Source organism: Plodia interpunctella, chromosome 18, assembly GCF_027563975.2.
Source record: "Plodia interpunctella isolate USDA-ARS_2022_Savannah chromosome 18, ilPloInte3.2, whole genome shotgun sequence".
Classification (NCBI taxonomy): domain Eukaryota; kingdom Metazoa; phylum Arthropoda; class Insecta; order Lepidoptera; family Pyralidae; genus Plodia; species Plodia interpunctella.
The window spans coordinates 3,223,707-3,247,238 of record NC_071311.1 but is presented as its reverse complement, the minus strand read 5'-3'; the positions used below and the strand labels follow the sequence as shown (position 1 = coordinate 3,247,238).

General features: G+C 36.5%; 5 protein-coding genes across 6 annotated transcripts in view; 2 read left to right on the top strand and 3 right to left on the bottom strand.

The window, feature by feature from the left end:
* The window catches only part of cert (ceramide transfer protein), a 30,672-nt gene extending 26,442 nt beyond the window's left edge, over positions 1 to 4,230 (bottom strand). The window contains exons 1-4 of one of the 2 annotated variants that reach the window (XM_053759071.2): positions 3,853 to 4,230; positions 3,545 to 3,661; positions 1,791 to 1,890; positions 476 to 565 (exon numbers count right to left, since the gene is read on the bottom strand). In XM_053759071.2, coding sequence (XP_053615046.1) covers positions 476 to 565; positions 1,791 to 1,890; positions 3,545 to 3,661; positions 3,853 to 4,071 — 526 coding nt within the window. In that variant the 5' untranslated portion in view covers positions 4,072 to 4,230. The remainder of the gene's footprint in view (positions 1 to 475; positions 566 to 1,790; positions 1,891 to 3,544; positions 3,662 to 3,852) is intronic. The other variant, XM_053759072.2, reaches the window with a different exon arrangement.
* A 2,017-nt stretch (positions 4,231 to 6,247) lies between these two features.
* Positions 6,248 to 14,722, top strand: Fcp1 (TFIIF-interacting CTD phosphatase). Its single transcript, XM_053759070.2, has 12 exons — positions 6,248 to 6,501; positions 6,849 to 6,996; positions 7,471 to 7,608; positions 7,934 to 8,184; positions 8,510 to 8,649; positions 8,986 to 9,316; positions 9,515 to 9,750; positions 12,294 to 12,439; positions 12,756 to 12,896; positions 12,972 to 13,108; positions 13,390 to 13,433; positions 14,547 to 14,722. Exons 1-12 carry the CDS (start codon positions 6,284 to 6,286, stop codon positions 14,678 to 14,680), a joined length of 2,064 nt encoding a protein of 687 aa, XP_053615045.1. The 5' UTR covers positions 6,248 to 6,283; the 3' UTR covers positions 14,681 to 14,722.
* A 384-nt stretch (positions 14,723 to 15,106) lies between these two features.
* On the bottom strand, positions 15,107 to 15,855 carry mRpS17 (mitochondrial ribosomal protein S17). The gene is made up of 2 exons (XM_053759075.2): positions 15,629 to 15,855; positions 15,107 to 15,515 (listed from the first exon to the last, which is right to left on the bottom strand). The coding sequence occupies exons 1-2, from the start codon at positions 15,752 to 15,754 to the stop codon at positions 15,156 to 15,158; spliced, it is 486 nt and encodes a 161-aa protein (XP_053615050.1). The 5' UTR covers positions 15,755 to 15,855; the 3' UTR covers positions 15,107 to 15,155.
* A 457-nt stretch (positions 15,856 to 16,312) lies between these two features.
* Positions 16,313 to 18,741, bottom strand: Pex11ab (Peroxin 11a/b). The gene is made up of 3 exons (XM_053759074.2): positions 18,322 to 18,741; positions 18,065 to 18,180; positions 16,313 to 17,892 (listed from the first exon to the last, which is right to left on the bottom strand). The coding sequence occupies exons 1-3, from the start codon at positions 18,375 to 18,377 to the stop codon at positions 17,348 to 17,350; spliced, it is 717 nt and encodes a 238-aa protein (XP_053615049.1). The 5' UTR covers positions 18,378 to 18,741; the 3' UTR covers positions 16,313 to 17,347.
* Positions 18,742 to 20,434: 1,693 nt separating this feature from the next.
* nito (spenito) lies at positions 20,435 to 23,415 on the top strand. Its single transcript, XM_053758278.1, has 2 exons — positions 20,435 to 20,607; positions 20,705 to 23,415. The coding sequence occupies exon 2, from the start codon at positions 20,731 to 20,733 to the stop codon at positions 22,978 to 22,980; it is 2,250 nt and encodes a 749-aa protein (XP_053614253.1). The 5' UTR covers positions 20,435 to 20,607; positions 20,705 to 20,730; the 3' UTR covers positions 22,981 to 23,415.
* Positions 23,416 to 23,532: the final 117 nt, after the last annotated feature.

Genomic DNA, 23,532 nt, shown 5'->3' with positions numbered 1-23,532 from the left:
ATGATTCTTTTTTCAATAAAATGTCGGGCACGAATGAACGCTACACGCTGTGTTCAAACGCTCGTGAAATTCACCCTCATATCCTCTCGTGGATGTCGTTAGCTACGAGGCGGCTAAGAGACACATAACAGCTGAAAGGCATCACTAGCATTCCCCAAAGAGTTTGACGTCAGACAGGCGACCGGCTGTAGAGCGATAAATCATAGCCAAACCAATACAATAACCACTTTCAAGGTCATTTCTTTATGCAAACCCTGGGGTTCGGGGGCTTCATATCCTGGAACACACGATGTCCAAGATTGTCAACATAAGGACTGATTTTTTTAAGGAGTTTCTATAACTATCGCCAGCGAAGACAAGTTTGTATATCCATATTGTTGTTTTGTTGTCCATATGTCCATATGGACATTAAGTTTTAGGACGACATAGCATGCTTTTTAAAATGGTTTATTCACAAATAGATAAACCAACAGACCATCAGAATCTGCGGAATCAACCCTTCTTCTAATTTCAGTGGGCGATGGCGTCCTTGAGCCATCAACGGCCCAAAATGCTCGCTTCCAAACTTCAAACAGAAAAAAACAAAAAATCTAAAAAAGATAAAAGTAAAAACTTCGCCTTAATGTCATATGATTAATTTTGTTCTTTCTTTTTTTCATACTAATGAAGACTCCTATCAGTAATAATAATTGTACATTTTTAAACAAATTATAATTTTAACCACTTCGATAAAAATAGGAGGTTCTCAATTTTATTCATCATCACCACTGCTGGGACACTGGCATTCCTTATGGATGTAGAAGCAGTATGGACAAATACCCACCACGCAGGTCCAATGCCGATTGGTGGGTTATAATGACTGCAAATACAGCTAGGGAGCAACGGCTTAAAATGCCAAATGCAAGTGTGTAACATTTTGGCCACCCATCAAATGACCGACCATTGTACAAATGGCTTAACTGCCACTATCGCTGGCCGAGCGCTCGTTTCGCGAATTGAGTTTCTCGAAAAGATATATATTTTTTAAATTACCATTTTTCTTTACGCACAGCTCATTGAGCGTTACATCATATAGTGGATATAAAATATACTCACGCGCAAGACGCGACAAGTACCGCGCTCAAATGGCGTGAAATGTGTTATGTGATCTTAGCCTCAAACGTACGAGGTAATTACAGTGTGGAGTCGAACATTTTTAGCCCGAAATATTCAATTAATCATAAAATAATGAATTTGAAGTAATGCACTTCACATTCATGATTTCATTATTAATCGAAAGGCCAAATATTTCTCATATTTATAATCGTTTCCTGTTTCCTATTTATCAAATAATTCATTAAAACGACAAATGGATGGGCAACAAAAATTGTAAACGGAAAATTGTCTTAAATAGAGAATTACGAAAGACAAAAAGCCATAAAGATTAGCAGATAGGATGGACGCTATGATCTTCAGAAGGTTCATCAAGTTTCATGGTCCTATATATACATATATGACGAGGTGAACTTTTCAAGACCTGTTGTTCTATAACAAATAATCAAATTTTCCAAAACTAACGATAATTACAATATTACTTATATAATATGAAATAACATTTGTATTAACAAAATGATTGAGCCCACCCATGAGCCATCCCACTTTATGTGGGGTCAGTACAGCATGCCAACTTCCTCTACTTCTCCCTGTGTGATGTTATTTTATTTTTTTAATGCACGCCCATGCTGCCCAGCCGCCCGCATGCCCAGCTGTGTTACACTTAAGCAGGCTTTTAAAATTATGTTCTTGTTTACCATGAGAGCCCGTTGATTGTAGAGATGTGACAGATCCATGTCTCCGCAATCCACCACCGTTGGAACTGCTGTCGGAGCTTGTGCCATATCCCGATTCAACCTGGAACCAAGCATTGAATGAACCATCATTATTATTCTAAAGTTCAAAAGAACCGGTGAATAAAAATATCAAATAATGTTAGGTATTGAAAACTAAAATCTTAAGCAAGCAATTTGATGTTCATTGAAAAAGAAACCAATTTTATCAAAATCGGTTTAGCAGTTTAACTGTGAATGACAAACTACCGCATTTATAATACTAGTGTAGATGAAAGTTACTCAACGCCGTCCATTAAAAGTTTGATAAAAACGGATCCGAACCCCGGAGATTGTGTGATGCTAAACAGCTAATAGAAAAGTTTTTAAAAATGTAAAGGAACCTTTATGGGAAAAAGACTAATTTTACCCACCCAATTCAGCCGCACATGGGTATATAAACGCTACCATTTTATCTACTTGCTGATAATACATATCCTTACAGAACTCTGAATATATCACATAATAAAGAGCTATAAATTGCAAATTACAATAGTGCAGTCAACCAAAAGAATAGATTATAAACTAGTCATAGAGAACAGAATGTTGGAATGCTATTGTATTGTATAACAAATGCGTTGTAAAGAAGGCCCCAATACAATGAGTTAATCTTATCACATTTTACAGATTACATGACTTATTCTATTGTTAATATCTCTAATCTTGTGATTATGGCAATAAACTTGTTACTTTGAATATTTCTTGGAAAAAATAAAATTTTACCAATTTCAATGAATTGTTGAACTATGTAATTATAATCTAAATCATTGTTAATTTTTGTAATACTCAGTGAATTAAAAAATCAATTGAACTGTGTCATATTAATAAAAATATATATATATATTTAATTCTCAAACAACTTAAATCCATTGTGTTAGTAATATTATATTTACCATTGTACTTTTTTTTAGGGTAGAAATTAACTGCTGTTTGTAAAATTTCAAGAAGAGTGGTTGAGTAGATAGTGTACAAAGAGGTGCTCTTTCACATTTATACTATTAGTTGAGAACTTTTAATTTGACTACCTACCAAATAAAATTGGAACTTTTAATTTAGAAGATTATATTCACATCACAACGTTCAAATGTTCCAGTTAAAACTTAAGTAGCACAGCACTGAATAATGAAGACAACTGGTGTTTGTGTTAATGAAGTTATTACTGCATAATTTTTTAATTATCTTCTCAATGCCAGCAAAGTGAGCCTTGCAAATGTTCTTATTTTTCATGATTAGCAATGTTCTTGAAGACTCTAATTACTGTATTTTACTTGTGTTCAGTTGCGAAAATATGGCGCTGGTTGGACACATATTTATTTTTAAATGTGGAATCACTACGACATACTCATAAATTAATTTAATCAAAGATAATTTAATCGAAGATATGACCTTGTGGCCAATTCTTTTAGATTCTTATGTACCAGTGTGTATTTATATCTATGACTCGTCTTCATCTGTTCACTGTTTTATTTGCCATACATTACAATTAAGTAGCTTTGTTTACATAATTAATAAACTCAGAAATAATACTAATTTTCTCTGGGATAATTTATAATATTTTAAATACTGTGCATATGTGCTTTGTATAGTGATAGATCAGATTCTGATTCTCTTGGATTATCAAGTGGCATCCAAGGTCCAATTATGAGTAATTTACAAATACCTCTAATCTCCCAACTAACCTTAAAAGTTTCCAATACATCAATCCACTGCTGTTTTTCTTCTGGATTTGAAGCTCTCAAGTACCATACACAATCATTAACAGAAACATCAAACCGGCAGTCGTCAAATTCATGGGGCTACAAAAAAAGTCAACATATTATAAGAGGTACAATGAAGCAAAAAATATATAATAAAACATAGTCACAATGATTTAATAATTGGTCGGTTATCTGTAGCAAATCACTGGACGGTGAAGGCAAGATAACTAATAGCAAGGGCATTTTTTTAACAAAATAAATCCATGTAAAACATCATTATCATCACCTACCTTAACTTTGGCTTTCTTCAAACATAACGCACCCCGACATCCAAGATTACTTTCCAATTCGCTCTTGTAGTAGGATAATGTTGAATCTTTCAAAACAATAAACCTGTCCTGCCAACCATGAATGTAATTCGTCCATTTACTCAAATGCCCCCTGAGTTCTTGAGTTCCGCCTTCATCGGAATCTGAGTTGTCGCTCACTGTGATATTTTCTTCCGTCATTTTCTAGTTGAAGATCATGAAAACCACCGAAATAAAAAATAAAAACAAAATTACGTGTGTAAAATAACATACATAAACCCTGTAGATAATAGATTATTGGTAGGGAAATTGTTTTGTTTCTGTCTTTCTACCGAGATCGGGAACTGACTGACTGACGTCGTTTTTTTTAGTGTCTATTTCATTCGGATACACACGGATACATTTGGGTGTTTAGATGGAATGGAACTTGGATGGTATAGACATACTGACTGCCCGCAGAGAACTCACTGAAAATAATATTTCGATCGAAAGTACAGGTATTACGACCATTGATAGAAGATATTTAAGATAATCTTTTAAATATCTTCTAACTCTTTATCTTTCTTTTTCTTTTATGTTTTTCTGTCTGACATATCTTTCCTTATTACGTGGAGAAAATTATAGGTTACTATCATGGAATTCGTAGGCGTACTACGTCCGTAGTACCTAATAATGCAATGGTAACTAGGTATACTATGAATTATACAATACACCCATGTAATCGCAATCATATCATAAAGTTCTTCGAAGTGCGACTTCGAGCAATAAGTAGCAGCTGTCATGCCGCTTTTTCAGTTCTGTCATAAAAAGGAATCAGGGACATCAAACTTTTAAAAAATGGTGTTACATTTCACATTTTAGTGAATTCTTATCATATTATTTTTATTTTACGACATTATGTAAACTATCGACTTCGTATAACAAAAACGATATATCGAAAACCAAAGAAAAAACGTTTATTTAGCACACAAAAAAACATGACATAAATAACACTGGATACTGTAATAGTATAAAAATATAGCACTAAAATGGTCTTCGCTGACCAATGAGCCACGACGCTGATCTTCCGCGAATGCCATAAAAGGAAACAAAAAATAAAATATAATTAAAATAATAAAACATTGTGCAAAGTACGATGGCTGTTCGATCCCTATCGAGATTTGTTAATGAAGTGATCTCTTTTTTACGTGTGTAGTGTATGTAGTTCAAAGATATAAAAACAATGTAGTTACAGATTTGTTTTTATGTGTACAATCAACAGCACATCAAGTTACCCTGCATGAAACTTTATGGCGCGGTAAGAGCGGGGAGTTTGCAATTAATTTGGGTAGGTTGATGTGCACACCATAGTGCGCATACGTGTAACCCTTCACCTCCCTCCCCCGCTTGAAATGGTTGCTTTAAAGAATTGAATAGAATCCCCAATAGGGAGTATTACTGCACATTTATTCCGCTATAGTACAGCACTATATGTTAGGTACATAAAAGCTTTGCCGCTTATTGCTATGTCGATTAAAACGTTTATTTTAGCGTACTTTATTAATCCTTTCATTATGTAAGCATTCGTTTGTAAAAATATACAACAATGTAGCATATTCGGGTGACGAAATATTGGGATTTTTCCCAATATTTCGTCACCCGAATATGGATTTGGACCCTTTTTGGATAACATAAAATACTTCGAAAACTATGGGATACGCCTCACGCTGTAAAATTTTCGAGCCAGTGTATAACATTGTATTATCGACCGTTTGGTGGAAAAGAAGCTCGGAACACTTCACACGTGAAGACTTATTAAAATATGGACTTCATACAGGTAAGATCTTCGATGAAAATCAAGTTTATATCAGTTTATGACCACAGTTGACCAAATAATGTAGAACATAACTTGAAATAGCGTTAGTGTTTTCAGGATAATCCACTAAATCCTTCCTTTTTCCTTTAAACTCGTACCACGATTGCGTAGAAGGTATTTTTGGTCGTAAATCTGCAACAATATTGAAAATTGGCCCTTTTTGCCTCCATTGACAATGTTTGTGTACCTTAGTTGTACCTTAGTTGCGCTATCTGCGCTGAGCTTTGCGTAATATGCCCTATTCCTCGGTTTTTGAACTATGTATCAAAAAAATATTAGCAGTGCGAACTTTAGTATTACTTGATTTGGTCTCCATCTTTGCTCGTAGGTGGATCACTTTTTACGCTCGATTTGGTCGTTGTATGAACTTGTGTATCCGAATTTAATAAATTGACGGCTTTGGTGGTTTGTCGTAATGCATTTCCGGTAAATCTTTGTTGACCATTGATTTCAGCGAAAAGAAGCAACCTCATTGGTAGAAATTAACTAGCCGCCAAAACTTTGCTGTACTGTCCAATAATAGGTCACTTTTCTTCAAACGCGCAATTTCCGTTCAAAATGGCTGACAAAACTATGTCTATTTTTGTTCCATCTGAAAAGCCTGTAAAAGTAAATAAATGGAAAATTAAACAAGGTGCATTTGTTTCGCAAGGCCAAATATTATTTTTGTACAATGATTCGTCTGGCAGTAATACCGAATTGAAGAAATATAAGGTTGTGCGCGCTGGTACTATCTCGTCGATCAAGGTGAAGGAAGGAGACATTGTAGAGCCTGGGTATGTGATGTTATAATTAATTTATGTTCTTACTCTATTTTATTCATCATATAATGCATTTATCTATTTATGAGCTTTGCATAGTGCGTATATAATTTGATGGCCAATTAAACGCATGGCCGTGTAATTACGATCCCTATCTGTCAGTCTATTCATTTTGGCGGGAAAAATGAAACTGTTTCGTTACCACCTATGTTAGGGTTTCGTTCGTGCTAAGTCTGAGCAGAAATCTGGATTTATTTTGAGATATCTATATTTATGGAGCGTTGCCCTCGCATTCAATATTTTTCGAGGGTCTACGTGGATCGAGATTAAGATATTAAAAATTATATTCATGTACTTTACAGAACACCTGTAGCAGAGTTGGAAGAATGTCGTCACCCAACGGTGATGAAGGAGATGTGCGCAGAGTGTGGAGCAGACCTTCGCGTCGACGTTGGCCCCAAACGGGATGTTGCAGTGGTCCCCATGGTTCACTCTGTACCTGAGCTCAAGGTGAGAATATTAATATGTACTTACTTACCTACCTTCACTTATATCAAAGACTAGAAGTCCGTTCCAGCTTCTGACAGTTTCATGTGTCTCTGTGCCAAATTTCATAAAAAATCATCCAGTTGTTTTTGAGTTTATTCATTATAAACAAAAATTTTTTTTTCTTTGTATGTATGGAAGAATGGATATCCGGTACTTGTTTGTAATTTACCTGAAGAGGAGACCTAGTGACCTGTAAGACAGCTCTCTGCTACAATTGTGATCAAAAACTTTATCATTGTATACTGTATATGATTTACATGACTAAAAGGAGTCAAAATTAAAGGAGTTAAAAAAAAAATTATTTAGTTACCTATAAAACTTTCTGGCTGCTGTTTAGTTCTCTTGTCAACCAAATAGGGTCATAGGTAAATAAATTTATAAACTCTCCCACTAAAAATGAGAGACACTAAAGATGAGATTAAAATTAAATTACAGGTGTCAGAAGAATTGGCACAGAAACTAGGCCGTGAAGATGCAGAGCGTCTTTTGAAAGACCGAAAGTTGGTACTGCTTGTGGATTTGGATCAAACTTTGGTTCACACAACCAATGATAATATACCACCGAATTTAAAGGTATATCATGTCCCCCAGCTGACTTGCTATTTAAACATGCACATTATGTTTGTTAAAATATTTGTTATTTAATAGGTATATTTTGGCATCACAGATAATAATACAATAATGTATACTTCTTTAGGCTTATGTAAATAACATATGTGCTGAAATAATTCTACAGTTAAATATATTATATAGTATATATTTATTAACTTGTTAAAATAAAATAAAAAATGTTATATTAACTTGGTCTCTATTTTATAGGAGTGTAAAACACTTTTCTTTTTAGGGCCCTTGTAAATTTGATTGTACAATAAAATATGTGATATTAATCTACTTACAGGGTGTATTACATTTCTTTTTACGAGGTCCCGGAAGCCCGGGTCGTTGGTGCCACACTAGATTTCGGCCACGAACAAAAGAGTTTTTGGAGTCTGCTTCTAAGAACTACGAGTTGCATGTATGCACATTCGGAGCTCGGCAATATGCCCATGCTATTGCTGACCTTTTGGATCCAGAGAAGAAGTATTTCTCCCATAGAATTTTGTCCAGAGATGAATGCTTCGACGCTAGAACAAAGTCTGCTAATTTAAAGTAAGTTAAATAATGAAGCTACAAAATGAACTAATTGAATGTAATGGAATGACAAAAAATAACACTTAATTTATTGAACAATTTTTATACAGATAAAACTCACTTCCTTCATCATTATCATTGACAGACTTCTTTTCCCCACTGCTGGGAATAGGCCTCTCTTAATTAACGCCATCCTTCTAAATCTAGTGCTTTACGAATTACGAAACCAATTTTGACTATGTGGGTTGTTATGATTTGTGGCATGTTATAATGCTAGCTAGCCGATTGTGCACATGCAATAACTAATAGGACATGATAATACCATATTGAATTGTAATTTCAGAGCGCTATTTCCTTGCGGTGACAACATGGTGTGCATTATTGACGACCGCGAAGATGTGTGGCGCCACGCCAGTAACCTGATACATGTCAGGCCATACTCATTCTTCCAATGCACAGGGGATATTAATGCCCCACCAGGAGGTATTGCATTTTTATCAATTCTTTTCCTTTAAATTTCTAATGAAGTTAGGCGGATTGTGATACGAGTCATAATACTTGTAGTACCTGTTATGACTCCACTTGACAATCCAACAAAATAGTTGCCTTTCTGAAGACATTCTTTTTTTAAGTTCTGAAAGACTGACAGATACGAAGGTTACAATTATTATTCACCTCTATGATATGATTTATACCTATGTAAATTAATATTATATTCATTGTGTAGTACTAGTCTTACTATGTGGAATATAAGAAGATCTCTGATGAACAGTGTGGCAAAAATTACATTATTGTAAAATACTTTTCTTCCTGTTGCAGCTGATGATAAGACAAGATTAATAATTGGCAAGAATGGTTCAAAACCTTCAGTTATCAATCAAATGCCGACATTAGACCTAGAGCCAGATCAAAAAGGAGACAGCACTGACAAAAGTGAAGAGAAGAAATGTGAAGCAGCAGATGATGTTGAAAATGGTAAAACACTCTCTAAGGACAAGGCAAAACCCAGTGAAGAAAAGAATGATGAAGAAATTGATAGGATAGATGAGGCTGAACCTCGCTGGGTGGAGACATCCGATGGTCAAATAGAAGTGGAAGACCCTGATGATTATTTGATATATTTGGAAGACATACTGAAAAGGATACACAAGTATGTATGATAAATATTTCATGTTAATTTTTAATCTTTGGTGATTTTAATTTTTAAACATATTATAAACATAGATCAACAAAAAAGAAAAAATGGCATAAAGAACGGACATACCATTAGTTTTACATTTATCTACCTATGTAAAGTGGAATCTCAGAAAACCAGTTTTTTTATCATAGTGTAATATTTTTTTTTCAGACATTTTTACGATCTCTACGACAAGGCAGAAAACAAGCGAATTCCAGATCTCAAATTGGTGATACCTGAAGTGAAATGCGAAGTGCTGTCTGGAGCCAGTCTAGTATTCAGTGGTTTGGTGCCAACACACCAGAGATTGGAGACATCCAGAGCTTATTTAGTGGCAAGGAGTTTGGGGGCAGAAGTCACTCAAGACTTCACTGAAAATACCACACATTTAGTTGCAGTTAGAGCAGGTATAGTAGAACCGCCTAAATGAGTCCTCGCCCGCGGAGTACAAGGGGCGCGGGGGTACGACGACGAAGGGGAACGAAAGAGGTGCGGGCGGCGGTCGAGCGTAGCGTGTAATACAAGAGGCGAAATGTTACTGGACATTTCTTGAGATATGTGAAGTCATAGTGGTTAGCGGCAAACAGGTGAAGATTTTTATTAAAAAATTAATAATGGCTATACAAAATTTGAATGAAACAACTGTAAACTATACAACGTGTTCCTTTTGTTATCCCATATCTCCATGGTATCAACGAGACCACGTACATGAATTAAATAGCATAAGCATTTTTCGATTATTGTTATTTTCAAATTTTTATTTTTCATACAAAACAATTCGATAAAAATGTGATTTTATGATATATAGGTATGATATGTAGGTAAAAAAAAGGTAATAAAGTTATGTATGTAATATTTATTTATGCAAAATTTATCAAAATTATAAATCAATCACTTATGTCCATAATATCAGTATCACTGGAACTTGATTCTTCACTTTCGAAACAGCCATCATCAGAATCATCAGAATCGTCTTGCACATTAATAATAAAATCAACAACTTCATCTAGTGCTCCATCATGTTTGCAATATTCGTCTTCGATTTTAATCACGTGTTTAACACAATTCTCCCATTTCTCTTTGGGATATTCAGCAAATAATCTCTCTAATATTTCTTTTTTCTGGTCCAAATTAGAGTCGATACTTTTTTGTGCTAATTGTCCTTTGATATCACCCCAGACCAACTCAATGGGGTTCAGGTCTGGGTGATATGGAGGCAAACGCAATACTTCGTGTCCGTTTCTTTTCAATACCTCGTCAATTTTGTAAATATCTTCTGTGAAATGGCTTTTAATTAATTTATATAAGTCATCTTTTCTAAGTTTTTCATCAAAAGGCACGTTATGTCGTCGTAGCCATTCTTGCATAGTTGGCTTGGTAGAAGCCATAGTTGGCTTTTTCTCTTCTCGAACCGAATGATAAGCTGCGTTGTCCATTACTATGACAGAATTTTGCGGTATATTAGGCATGAGCTTTTCATTTATCCATTTACTGAAATTTGCGAAATTCATAGAATCGTGATAATCACCTGTTTTACATTTGGATTTGAATATCACAAGGGCTCCGTCTACAAATCCAATTTGACCTCCACAATGTACGATGATCAAACGGTCCCCTTTACCAATATGAGATAGAACGCCAAGTTCATCCTTTGATTGCCAACATTTTGAAACGTTATGAGACGCGTTTACATAAGTTTCGTCAAGGTATAAAATATGTCTTCTTTCTCTACGATATTTTTTAATAGTATTTAGGTATTTCCACCTCCACGATGTGATATTTGGCTGTTCGATAAGGAGTTTCCTTTTAGATCCGCATTTCTTAAATTTAAAACCTAGATCATGTAATAATAGCCTTAAATATTCCCTGCCGCAGTGTAATATATTCTCTTCTCTAAGTACAGCGTTCAAAGTTTTCAGAGTAGGTATTTTTTTGAAAATTGTGTAAAACTGAGTGACTTTTCTTCTTACCACTCCTTTTGTGAAATCGTCTATTTCCACTCTTTTTCTACGAACCTGTTTTGGTTTTCTTGGTGATTTAAATCTCTCGTTGTCATTTAATGCTTTCCCTTGTTGTACAATTCTAGATACAGTCTTTTCTGATAATCCAGTAACTTCTGCTACAGTTTTATTTAAAGGTATATCTTGTTTATATTCATCAGAATTTGGGTCGAGTTTCTTTTTTCTAAAATATTCATATACGTTAAACGCCATTTGTTTGCACTGACTATTAATTCTATGTCCGAAAACATTTCGACTCATCTTGAGAATGTAATCTCATGTATAACTTTCACAAGGCGTCCGCAACTGTCAACACGTGTGATCGCTAACCGCGTAGCGAGCGAACTGAGTTTTTACAAGAATGCGCCCGCCGCCCGCACCTCTCTCGGTCCCCTTTGTCGTCGTACCCCCGCGCCCCTTGTACTCCGCGGGCGAGGACTCATTTAGGCGGTTCTACTATAAATATGTGTGATCAGCCCTTTTCTAAAACTTAGATATTATGACTTATATATTATGTTTGTGTGTTTTGTGGGGTGTGGTTCCACCTTAGAACAGAGACTTCTATGATCTTGGCAGCTGACAGACAACACAATAGCTTATGTAACTGTGCATAGAGAAAACTCATAAATAAAGTCTATCAGGTTTATTTTTCAAGCATTTTTTTACGGTGAACTATGGGCTTCGCGGCATTGCAATCCTAAATTCAGTTTTTTTTTGTGTTATGGCTCCATTGTTTGTTAAAACGATGATTCTGCCAACATCAAGGTTGAGAATAACACAGTATAGTAAACTTAATAACATTGCTGGTTTTACGGTAAATAAAAGTTCAAATACAAGCTATGTGTTTATTCATTCGCGTGGGTATCTGAATTAGGGGATAGTGTATAAACGGCGTTAAACATGGCATATGAAGTACCAACGTTTATATGGATACCTACAAAAATTTTCAGGAACAGCGAAAGTGAACGCAAGCAGAAGACTAGGTGAAGGCAAAGCGAACAAGCTTCATGTGGTGACGCCCGAGTGGCTGTGGGCGTGCGCCGAGCGCTGGGAGCGCGTGGACGAGCGTCTGTACCCGCTGCAGAGGGGGGGACAGGTACTGTGGTACTGTTATAGCATAAAGTCGTTGTATATTGTTGTTAGTCTGCAGATTATCTAGTTGTTGTAAGAACTCAGTATTTTTTTTTCATTTTAACTGACTCAGCCAGATAATCTGCAGAATCCTCGTCAATCTGCTCTTTTATATAAGCAAAGTAATGGTAACATATGTAGATATATTGCAAAAAGTTACAAAAACATACTACGATTGTGATCGAGTGCTGATAAAAAAATATAGATAGATATAAGACACGATCAACTATACAAAATATAATAGAATTCAGTTACTGAAGAGACTGGAATGCGGTCCACAGAGCAGCAGCCGACGGCCGCCGCCGCACTGCAGCTCCCCGCCGCCCGCGCCGCGGCGCCGCACAGCCTCGGGCCGCTTCATGGACACGCTCAACCCGCTGCTGTCCTTCTCCAGCGACGACATCGCCGACATGGACCGCGAGGTACCACCGCTCTTTATTTTACGACTCCGAGCTTCCTTCCTCAGGCATAATAATTACATACTTTTAATATTGCAGGTAGAGGATATCTTCAATGAATCGGATGAGAGTTCGTCAGACGAATCGAAACCCAATGAGGATGACCTCGATGATGAGGAGAATCCTCCCGAAGACCGATTGCTGTCTGTTGAAACCGAAGAGGACACGCAGGACCGGTACAAAATTCTTTCATGACCGTTACCTTACCCCACTATATATTATTATTAGCTCAGAGGTGGATTTACACTCAAGTCCGTTATTTTCCCCAACCTGTGTGAACACATTTAATGCCACAAGGCTATCTTTTTTAGTTCCACATATTACCGGATTCAAACATAATCTTTTTGTAATTTATAAAGTTAACTTTGTGATACACCAAACAAATAGTTTTTCTTTCTAATATAAATCTAATTCTAGCTTTTTGAAATTCTGGTAACGAAAATGTTTGTTGTTTCAGGTTACAGGACACTTTAGGCTTAGGATCCAGTGATTCAGACATAGGTTGGTTTTAATGTTTTATTTTAACGAGCGTTTTCGAAAATATTTATGTTAGGTACAATTAAATACGTAGGTACTTGATACGTCACACCACATTTTACTTAATTACAAAGAAAAAGTTACCTTATCACCATAAAAAAAAATGCGATACCTAGCTTATTTTCTTGTTGGTTTCTGTCGCTGACAACAACGTGGCCGATTTCTTGAAGAATCCTCTCTAGTGTACCTTATGTACTACTAGCTATTGCCCGCAACTTCGTCTGTGATAGCCTATGTTTGACCTCGGGTCATGCTCATGAACTATATTCCAAACTAACGGGTCGACTGACCGATATTAGTATACCTAACATAGACATATTTTTGACACTGGAAACACAGATATATAGAAAGAAAGGAACATTTTAAACATTTCTCATATTTATGACTTAATTATTAATAGTCCACAATTATTAATAATTTTCACTTAATCACTCTTACTGTATGTATATATGTTATATACAAAATTTAGTATGAAGCATGGATTCAAATATCCTTTACATCTCTCATATTCGGTAAGTAGGTCCTTATTACTCCCAAATGGGGCTTGTAGGTGACCAATTAGCGCCCTAGGGTAATAATGTAGCTAGAAAAGTCCTAGGGCGGTAAGTAATTAAAAAAAAAACACTTCACTCTTTCATAAAGTTCGCGTACATGTAACCATCATACTGGCAATAGACATCATGCATTCAACCCAATGACCAAAGAGGTGGCTTCGCTATTGAGCCTTGTCTTCATATAAATATAATAGTTATCAATTTTATATACCTAGGTATCGAAGGCGAAGCTCAATTTTGTTCTTCAAAAAAAAGTTCTTTACTTGGTTCTTTTTAATGAAAAAAGGCGGGAATAGAAAACTTTTACTTTAACTATTGTTTGTTTTTGGGATTTTTTATAATTACGTTTTTTTTTTCTACTTACCTCACAATCGAGATGTAAAGCAGAGTAGTTAGCCCGGGTGTAAGCATCAATTGCACCCTCGAACTATATATAGGCGCACGAGCGCAGCGAGGGCAAATATCTCGGGCTGCAATTTATGCCTTACAGCCCTTTGCTACTAATTTACTATTTTTTATACAGAAGACGGTACCCGGCCCCGAAAGCGGGCGCGCGCGGCGTCGCCGGCGTCAGACGACGAGCCGCCGGACGACGACGACAGCTCCTGGAACCTCATGGGTGCGGCGCTCGAGCGGGAGTTCCTCGCGCAGGACTGATGCCCGCCTCGCACCCGACACAAATATAATGCTAGTGCTACATACATGACTTTTCTTTCCTACTGCCTCCTGAACTACCTAGTCTCTATGTCTAAAATACCCAAAAAATTCATATATAGTATAGCAGCTAGTATGATATCAACAAAAATGACTGGACTTGATCCAAAGGTCATTGACCTTTCTTCCCACTTTATGTGGTGTCATAACGTGACCATCCATTGTTGATATAATCCTGGTAGCTCACAATATACATACCTACTGACACAACCTTTTGTTACTACCTTGTGAGGCATAGTGTTGTCAATATTGGATATGATCAGTGATAAATTTGAGGGCTTTTTGCTCATGAAAATTAAGGAGTGTTTTCACTCCTTAATTTATTATAAGTATACCTGTAAATAGGTTATTTAATAAAAACAAAAATAGTCTAAACTAGCAATATTATAATTACCTAACATCCAAACATACTAAGATCTTAAATAGCATAGGGGTCATTTTCATCAAAAACATGGTATTTTGTATAGGTTGGTTTGGAAGTGAAGTCTTTCTTTCCATCTTGCCAGCCTCTTGCGGGTGCCTTAGTGTAATCGAATGCAGATTTTTTCTTTCCATACAATTCAGCTTCTTTTTCAATATCTTCCCTATACCTTTCCTTTGCTACCTTCTTGCCTGTGATAGGATCCGTAATATCTCCCATTGGGTAAACAACTTCCTTCACCTCATGAGTGATCAGCTTAGTCAATTTCTGAGGCAGAGCTTGTATTAGAACAATATCACCAGTTTTACATAGATTTTCTGGATCATGGCAATAGAAAAATTCATCTTTTCTAAAGTACTGTAACAAAATAATTTTATTATTATCTTCATCATTGAGACATTCGTTTTATTCGTAATTAACTTTTATATTTAATAAATCTATGCTTTTATATAAGAAATTAATTTACAAACCATCAATAAATTCTCATCCAATTCTAACCTCTTCACTCTAATTTTAGCAGCGTTTTGTTTCACGGTAGGCACACACTGCCCCAAAAGAAGAAATTTTCTTGCAGTCTCAGCTAAGTTTCTAGCCATTTTCTGTTCAATAAGTCGCCTATTTTTTAAATTTTAAAAACCTTTTCAAACTTCTCCAACCAACCAACAAAATCCAAACACAAGGATTTTATTTATCCGATTTGACATAAAAAGCATTGACATTTTTTTTTAATCCAGGCACAGATATTTTCCTGGAGTCAGGAGGAGCATTTCACTTTTTTACCTACTCACAGAAAATAATGTTTTGTCAAATTTACCATTAAAATTATAAACGAACCCCGCGCGGGGCCCTCCTAAATCTATGACTTGAGCGAGGCCTTTCAAATCTATGCTTATAACCTAAGTGTAGGTAGGTATCGTGTCTTCGGCAAGCTAGATAGTTTAGCCTTTATCACATAGGCTAGACCTCAGCCGCAAATAGTTAAATGTAGATTTAGCTAGTAGAGTTTGCTAGTCATAGAAATTAAAATCAGATTTTTTATGGCCAGTACCTATTTAATATATTTCACAAAAAAGTACCGATTTTTTAAATATGCAAAAATATTGTATATAATCTCACTATTACTTCCATGATAAAATATAAATAAAACAAAAGGATTCTATGAAATTATTAGTCTTATTTATCATGCAATTTATAATAAAATAAACATTTTTACGCGATAATAATTGTAAAAAAACAGTCATGCATCATTGATCATTGTGCTTGTGACTGTGTACGTAAATGTACTGGTAATAAGCAATTCAAATGGATAATGCTGAAAGAACACATTATGATCAGAAATGAAAGAATATTTCAGAATTATTTAATTTATAATAAATATAATATTACAATAATTATAATATAAATTATGAAATATTGTTGTAATATTATATTAAGTTATTCTATGTAAGATTTTTATTCTTTTTTCCATTCAAGCAATCAAAAAACATTTGAAAAATTCAATATTTTTTACACACAAAGCCACTGAAATGCAAAATTACACTTCTGTATGTAGACAATATTGAAAATTATGACATTAATTTTATTCATACTTTGGAGAGCATCGTCATTTGATGTAAAAATTAGTCTTTCAGCATAAGCATAGATCAACAAAAAAGCGAAAACTTAATGTTCCCCCGCACATAAGCACCCACCTCAAATTTTTATTGATTTATGTATGTATTTGCGAAAATTAAAATTAGTGTACGGGGAGTAGAGTAGGCGCCAAAAAGCTAAATAAATTTTCAAAAAATTCGCAACATTCTACATTGATTGGTTCTTTGTATAATTATAAAGTACTTAATTAAAATTATTACAAAAATAACAACAATAAACAAAAGCCACCGATTAAAATAACAATAACCAACAAAATAATGTACTTAAATCTGTACTAGATATGTATGTATGAACAGTAAAAAACTTTGCCATTTTATCCTTCACCAAGTAAAACTAGACCAAAAATAAATCAGAAAAATTAAGACTACATATGTCTGTTGCAAAGAAAGCTATGAGCTGAGCCCCACACATCACACTCATGATTCTTCATAAAGAGTGCACTTTTCTGTATGGAAATGCAACACATGCATCTACTCAGCCAGAGAAAAATTCAATACTTTCATGTTGTGTCCTGACAGTATTTGCGTTTTCTTGTTTTAAGAAGGTACTATTTTAGTTATCGGTTTGACAAGAGTTACAAGAGCAGCAATGGAAGACAATGCACCGAGAGTACCAACTGCACTTGGACTCAACTTCATAAACCCTAATGCAGTCAACGGAATAAACAGGTCACAAGAGTTTTTCACAGTATCAATAAAAACATCTTTGTGGCAATTTACCAATGCATAAATATGTTTCACACTTGATGACATGTCAAAATGCCTAGCAGATACATTTAGTAATTCTGATGGCTTTAAAAATGTTGATTTGTTAAGTTCTAATATCTGTAAAATTTCATAAAAGTCTCTTGTTAAGTTGGCAATAATGGAGAGCAACCAGAATTTATTAGCGGTTCGGTTCCAACTATCAGAATCGGTTTTTAAGAATCCACTTCTTGTTAACCAAACAATGTGGTCTGCATATAAGTATAATGCGTGAGCCAGTTTACTTGTTGTCAATGTAAGTCTTAAAATAGGGTCTTCAATATTCATGCTATCTAGAGCTGTATAGCAGATGTCTATACACCTTCCCAACCGCAATACTGCAAACAGAAAAACTTTTAAGTTAGGTATTTATTGTTTAGCCTGTTAAATCTGACAAAATATTTAAATTTATGAAGGATAATGTACATAATTATAGATATGTTCAAACTGGAGTTCTCATCACTAAAAAGATAATGACTTTCAAAATAATAAATTCACAAAGATACATACTTTTTCTGAATGACCCAAGATTACTCTCTAAATTTTTGATTCTATCAACAGAATACTTGTTTGCATTTCTTGTTTCTAATTGATGCCATACAAGACGACTTGTGTATTGAATTAATCTGAAAAACAAAATCGATTGAGGAACCGATTTAATTAACACTGAAATTGGCCTATTCCATAGCCTGACTTAGAGGTTCGGAATTAAAATTGGGCCTGGTATAAAAGAAACCAGCAGAAATTAGTAGTTATTTGGTTAATACCTTGCCAATTTGTCCCTTCCGTTTGATTGGTTATTAACTTTTATAATAACATCCATTGCGATTGTAAAATCACATATATTTCACTCAATATCAGAAAACGAATTGTCTTCTTCTTGTTATCCTTTATTTTATTCTTGTTACCTATTATTTTTACTTGTTACCATTAAAGTCAAAGATCAACAATGTAGAAACACTGCTTTTGAACTTTGATTCATTAATTTATTCATTCGCTTGTTTACAAAAACAAGCTAAACTGACTGACGTTTTGGTATTGTAGGTTAGGTAGTAGGTAGGTAGGTACCCTAGGTACCTATAGCAAACATTGTGTGCCCACACATGCGTGTATTGTATAATCGTGAAGTGCGATTGTGTTCCATTTTCATTTCACTCTTTGATTGCGATGATTTTGACAAGACTTATTGCCTCAGCTTCACGGAGTAATAACTAAAGCACTCAGCTTGGTGCTAATTTGCTTTCTATAAAAATGAATGAAAGGGTCGTGACAATACGAATGTAAAATTGTGTACATACCTTCATTTGTGTGTAGATGTGGGCTCACCATTAGCACGGCCGCACACATTTAGGTTTCCGAAACCGAAATGCTCGATTTTCATAGAAAATGTTCATACACGTTCCTTCCTTTTTACGACCAGAAAAAACCTATAGAAATATATGTAAAAAACCTAACGTACGCTTCAGGAAGTGTCCCCGAGTTCGAACGGAAAAAAATTAGTTGTACCGTCGTCGTGGTCGTCATCAATTTGGCTCGGCGGATAACAACAATCTTTTCGTTACACATTCTAATGTGTAAAGGAAGATTGCTAAAATGTCACCATTTTGCCAAATAGTTTGAAGGATAATACATTTTAGAAAATCGCAGTTAAACCCAAAAATTTCCCAAATCTTCAAGCGACAAAGTGCTTATCTGAAAACGTCATCAGGAATCCTGATTCGAAAACCGAACTTAAAAACTGCGTGCGTGTGCGGCGGCCAACTCAAAATGTAGGCTAGCGCTGCGTCTTCGATGTCGTCATTAAGTTTTTTCCATTCTGACTCGGGAAAACTTCCCAACCCGAACATAGGAAAAAGAAGAATATTAGGGTTTCCGAATTCGGATTCTTGATTAGGTTTCCGCGTTGTAATTCATAAAAAAGTTTTACATAATCTAAGCTAAAATCGCAGATATATGAACACTAGCTATTTCTATTAGAAATGTAGTCAATATCTCAATATTATAAGTGTGATAATGACAAAAATTTTGGCATAAAGTACGTTGTAACTTTTTGAATGACAGGGCTAATGTGTGCGGTCGCGCGTTCCTTTAAGTCCATATTGTCAAAAAATGGTTGCCTGTAAAGTCGGTTTTACGGGCGAAGATTTTACGTGACAACGTCTTTTTACGCGCGCGGCAGACCGATCATAGTTGAGTGGGAGAGAGACGCAAGGCATTCGGCGGGCCTCTCTCTCGTTCGGTGACTCATCGTAACGTTACCGGGCGTTACACTTTTTCATAAGTGACTCCCAGCCGCAACCTAATTTAAGACGTTGTCACGTCAAAAGAAAATAAGTATGGTATTGTATTGGTCCCGCGCGCGGAGCCCTTTCTAAATATATGTATATATATATATATAAATATATATATATATATACAAATGTCTACGGATCTACAATTCATGGTCAGATGGCTGTATGGGAGCCATGGAATTAGTAGCTGTATTCCGTCGGAATTACCTAAGTACTACACTGAATAATAAACTTTAACCTACCAATATGGTATAGGCTTAGATCTAAAAGATCTAAGGTTTAGATTCCTTTGCATTTCCATATGGATCGTAGATTTACACCACAGATATATGAACATTCTCATGTTCTTTTTACGAAGGGCCCCGCGCGTTCTAATTAGTAGGTACGAAGTACATATTAAATCTATGGCTACCCATGGAATTAGTAGGTACTCCCTACAACGAACTTGTTAAATCCATGTGACTACCATAATCTGACGTGGATAAACGAAACCATAGATTGAGAAAGGGCCCCGGCGCCCGCGCGCATGAAATAAAAAAAAAAAGGTTTATGGTCGGTTTTACTCTGCACCAATCACATGCAAGAATGAATCAGATGACGCGAACGCGACCGAAGTTCAGTTCATCTTCCTTGTGGTGATTGCGGTATTTGCGGTGCTCTAGCTTGTGAATATTGCGAACTTATTATCTGTACGTGGTAATTCTCGTGTTGTGAATTTAGTGATAAAGCAAAGTGGCTCTACTTGCTTATTTCTATTTTGTGGTAAGACAATAGACTTTTAGTGCTGTAATCACAGTGAAAATCTAAAATTCGGGAACTGACGACATTTTGAAGTGACGTGTAATGTTGTGCATTTCAGATATTGGTTCATCGGACTGAGCTTACATGATTGGATTACCGCGTAGCGATAAAGATAGAGATCGTATAACGGTGAAAATACGTAATATGAAGAGAAGTTCGTCCCGGGATAGTATGCCGCGATCGAAGCGGACGCGCAGTAGCATAGGCAGGTACGACGACAGCTCCGACGAACGCGTCACCCCCGAGAGGGTGCGCCGTCGAGTTCGCTCGCCGAGCCCGCGAGGTCGGTATGTTTCGCCGCACCGCGATGACTACGTGCGCTCCCGAGAGTTGCGGGAGGATTCTACCCGTCCTTATTACAAGGTGCTTTGTGTTAGCGCGCTACATCCAAAAGCTTCCGACGAGATAGTCAAAGATACCTTATATAGAGAGTACAAGAAGTTTGGAGATTTTAGCATAAAAATTTCTCATGAGTTGGACGAAAGAGTGGCTTATGTTTGTTTCCGCAGCGCTGAAGACGCTAGGGACGCCAAACACGCTAAACCGCGTATAATTCTTTATGACAAAGTTGCTATCGTAGATCCAGTCTACGAACCTGTGAGATCGGAGTATAGAAGCAGGCCAAGAAGCATCACTCCACCAGATTATGACCGTCCATACTCTTACACTTGGTCTCCTGTCCCCGAAAGACGTCGTCCTCCTCCAGATGATAGGGCGTATGGAATACCACCTACTGTCCCTCATCATAGGGACTTCCGCCCTCCAATGCATGAGTACCCAATGGCAGGTCCTCATGGTCCCCCAATGCATCATAGGCCTCCTATGCATCATCCCCCTCATCCTCACTACATGCCGCGACCATATATGCCCAGGCCTCATCATCCACCTTTTGAGAAAATGGAAAATAAAAAGGATAAATTCCCTAACTACTTGCATCATGTCCAACCGGAGGATGATCCTCTGGCAACCCGAACATTGTTTGCCGGTAATTTGGAAATCAACATATCAGATGAAGAGCTCCGCCGTATATTTGGACGATTTGGTATTGTTGAAGATATTGATATCAAGCGCCCACCTCCTGGCACAGGCAATGCCTTTGCTTTTGTAAGGTATCAGACTTTGGACATGGCTCATAGAGCTAAAGTAGAGCTGTCTGGACAATATATTGGTAAATTCCAGTGCAAAATAGGATATGGTAAAGCAACTCCTACAACACGAGTATGGGTTGGAGGTTTAGGTCCTTGGACTTCAGTTGCACAACTAGAGAGAGAATTTGACAGGTTTGGAGCTATAAAGAAAATAGAATATGCAAAAGGTGAAGCCCATGCATACATTTTGTATGATTCAATAGATGCTGCACAAGCTGCTGTAAAAGAGATGAGAGGTTTTGCTCTTGGAGGACCAGATAGAAGGCTTCGTATAGATTTTGCTGATGTGGGCAATGGTGGGCCATACAGGCCAAAGCCTTATGTGCCACCAGTGGGTGAAGATGGAAGACCTGTTGAGGGCTATGAAGGTTATGAAGGAACATGGGAAGATGGTTATGCTTATGGAACTCCTGGTTATAGAGGAAGAGGAGGACATCGTGGGCGCGGACGTGGGATGTACAGAGGCGTGTATCATGGCAGTGCAGACTATAGAGATGAGGAGTGGAGAAGGGCCCCAGTGGACAGTGAATACGAAAGTCGCATACGACGTTCTGGGTCGCGAGAGCCGGGAGTAGACCGCTCGCGATCGCGCTCTCCACGTCGCAGGTCCCCTGACAGTGATTCAGATGGCTCTCCCCGCAGAACTGGTGGCATGCTTGCATCTGCCAGAACTCTACCGGAAGTAGTCCGTAAGGCAACCACAATATGGAATGGAGCACTCATCCTGAAAAACTCTTTATTCCCTACCAAATTCCATCTCACTGATGGTGATTCAGAAATCATTGACAGTCTCATGAAGGATGAGGATGGCAAGAACCAACTGAGAATCACACAGAGGTTGCGCTTGGACCAGCCGAAGTTAGATGATGTTCAGAAGCGCATAGCTACATCTAGTTCACATGCAATTTTCTTGGGAGTGGCAGGATCAACAGCTTCTATTACAAATGAGGATGCCAGTATTCAGACCCGGCCAATGAGAAATTTGGTGTCATATTTGAAGCAAAAGGAAGCTGCTGGTGTGATATCCCTTCTGAACAAGGAGACAGAAGCTACTGGAGTGTTATACTCATTTCCTCCTTGTGAATTTTCAACTGAACTCCTTAAGAGGACCTGTCATAACTTAACTGAAGAAAGTCTTAAAGAGGACCACCTTGTTATTGTGGTAGTCCGTGGTGGTTCTGCTTAATTTTGTTAATTTTGACGACTTATTTTTTTATTTTATATTTATATACTTTAGTTTCGTAGAGTAGGGTTTATAAGTTTCTTATATTTTCAGATTGTACCAGATTTATGTATACATGTGATGTGTAGTGGTGTGAGGTGTTCACTTGTGAAGTTTTCACAGATCTTGTTTAATTTGTGCAAGTGCTGTGTAAATCACAGTTTTAATTTTTAGTGTACCAGCCATAAGGCTGGTACACTAAAAATTAAAACTGTGTGTACACAAAAATAATTTTGTGAACATAATGTAAAACCTAGCTAGTTTTGCTAGTATTATTGATCAATATAAATTTTAAATTACAAGTGTATTTATAATTAAAAAAAGTTCTAGTGTATTCAGTGTATTGTAGGTGATGTGTAGTGTAAGTGTGTGTAATTTTAAATAGAAAATTAAATCTTATGTTGTAGTTTTTTTCTCCTGTGAGATAGTGATTGAGAAAGTGCAATAATAGTGGATGAGTATGTGGCATCAACTGTGCGAATCCTTTAAGTGTTACCAACACAAAGTGATTACATC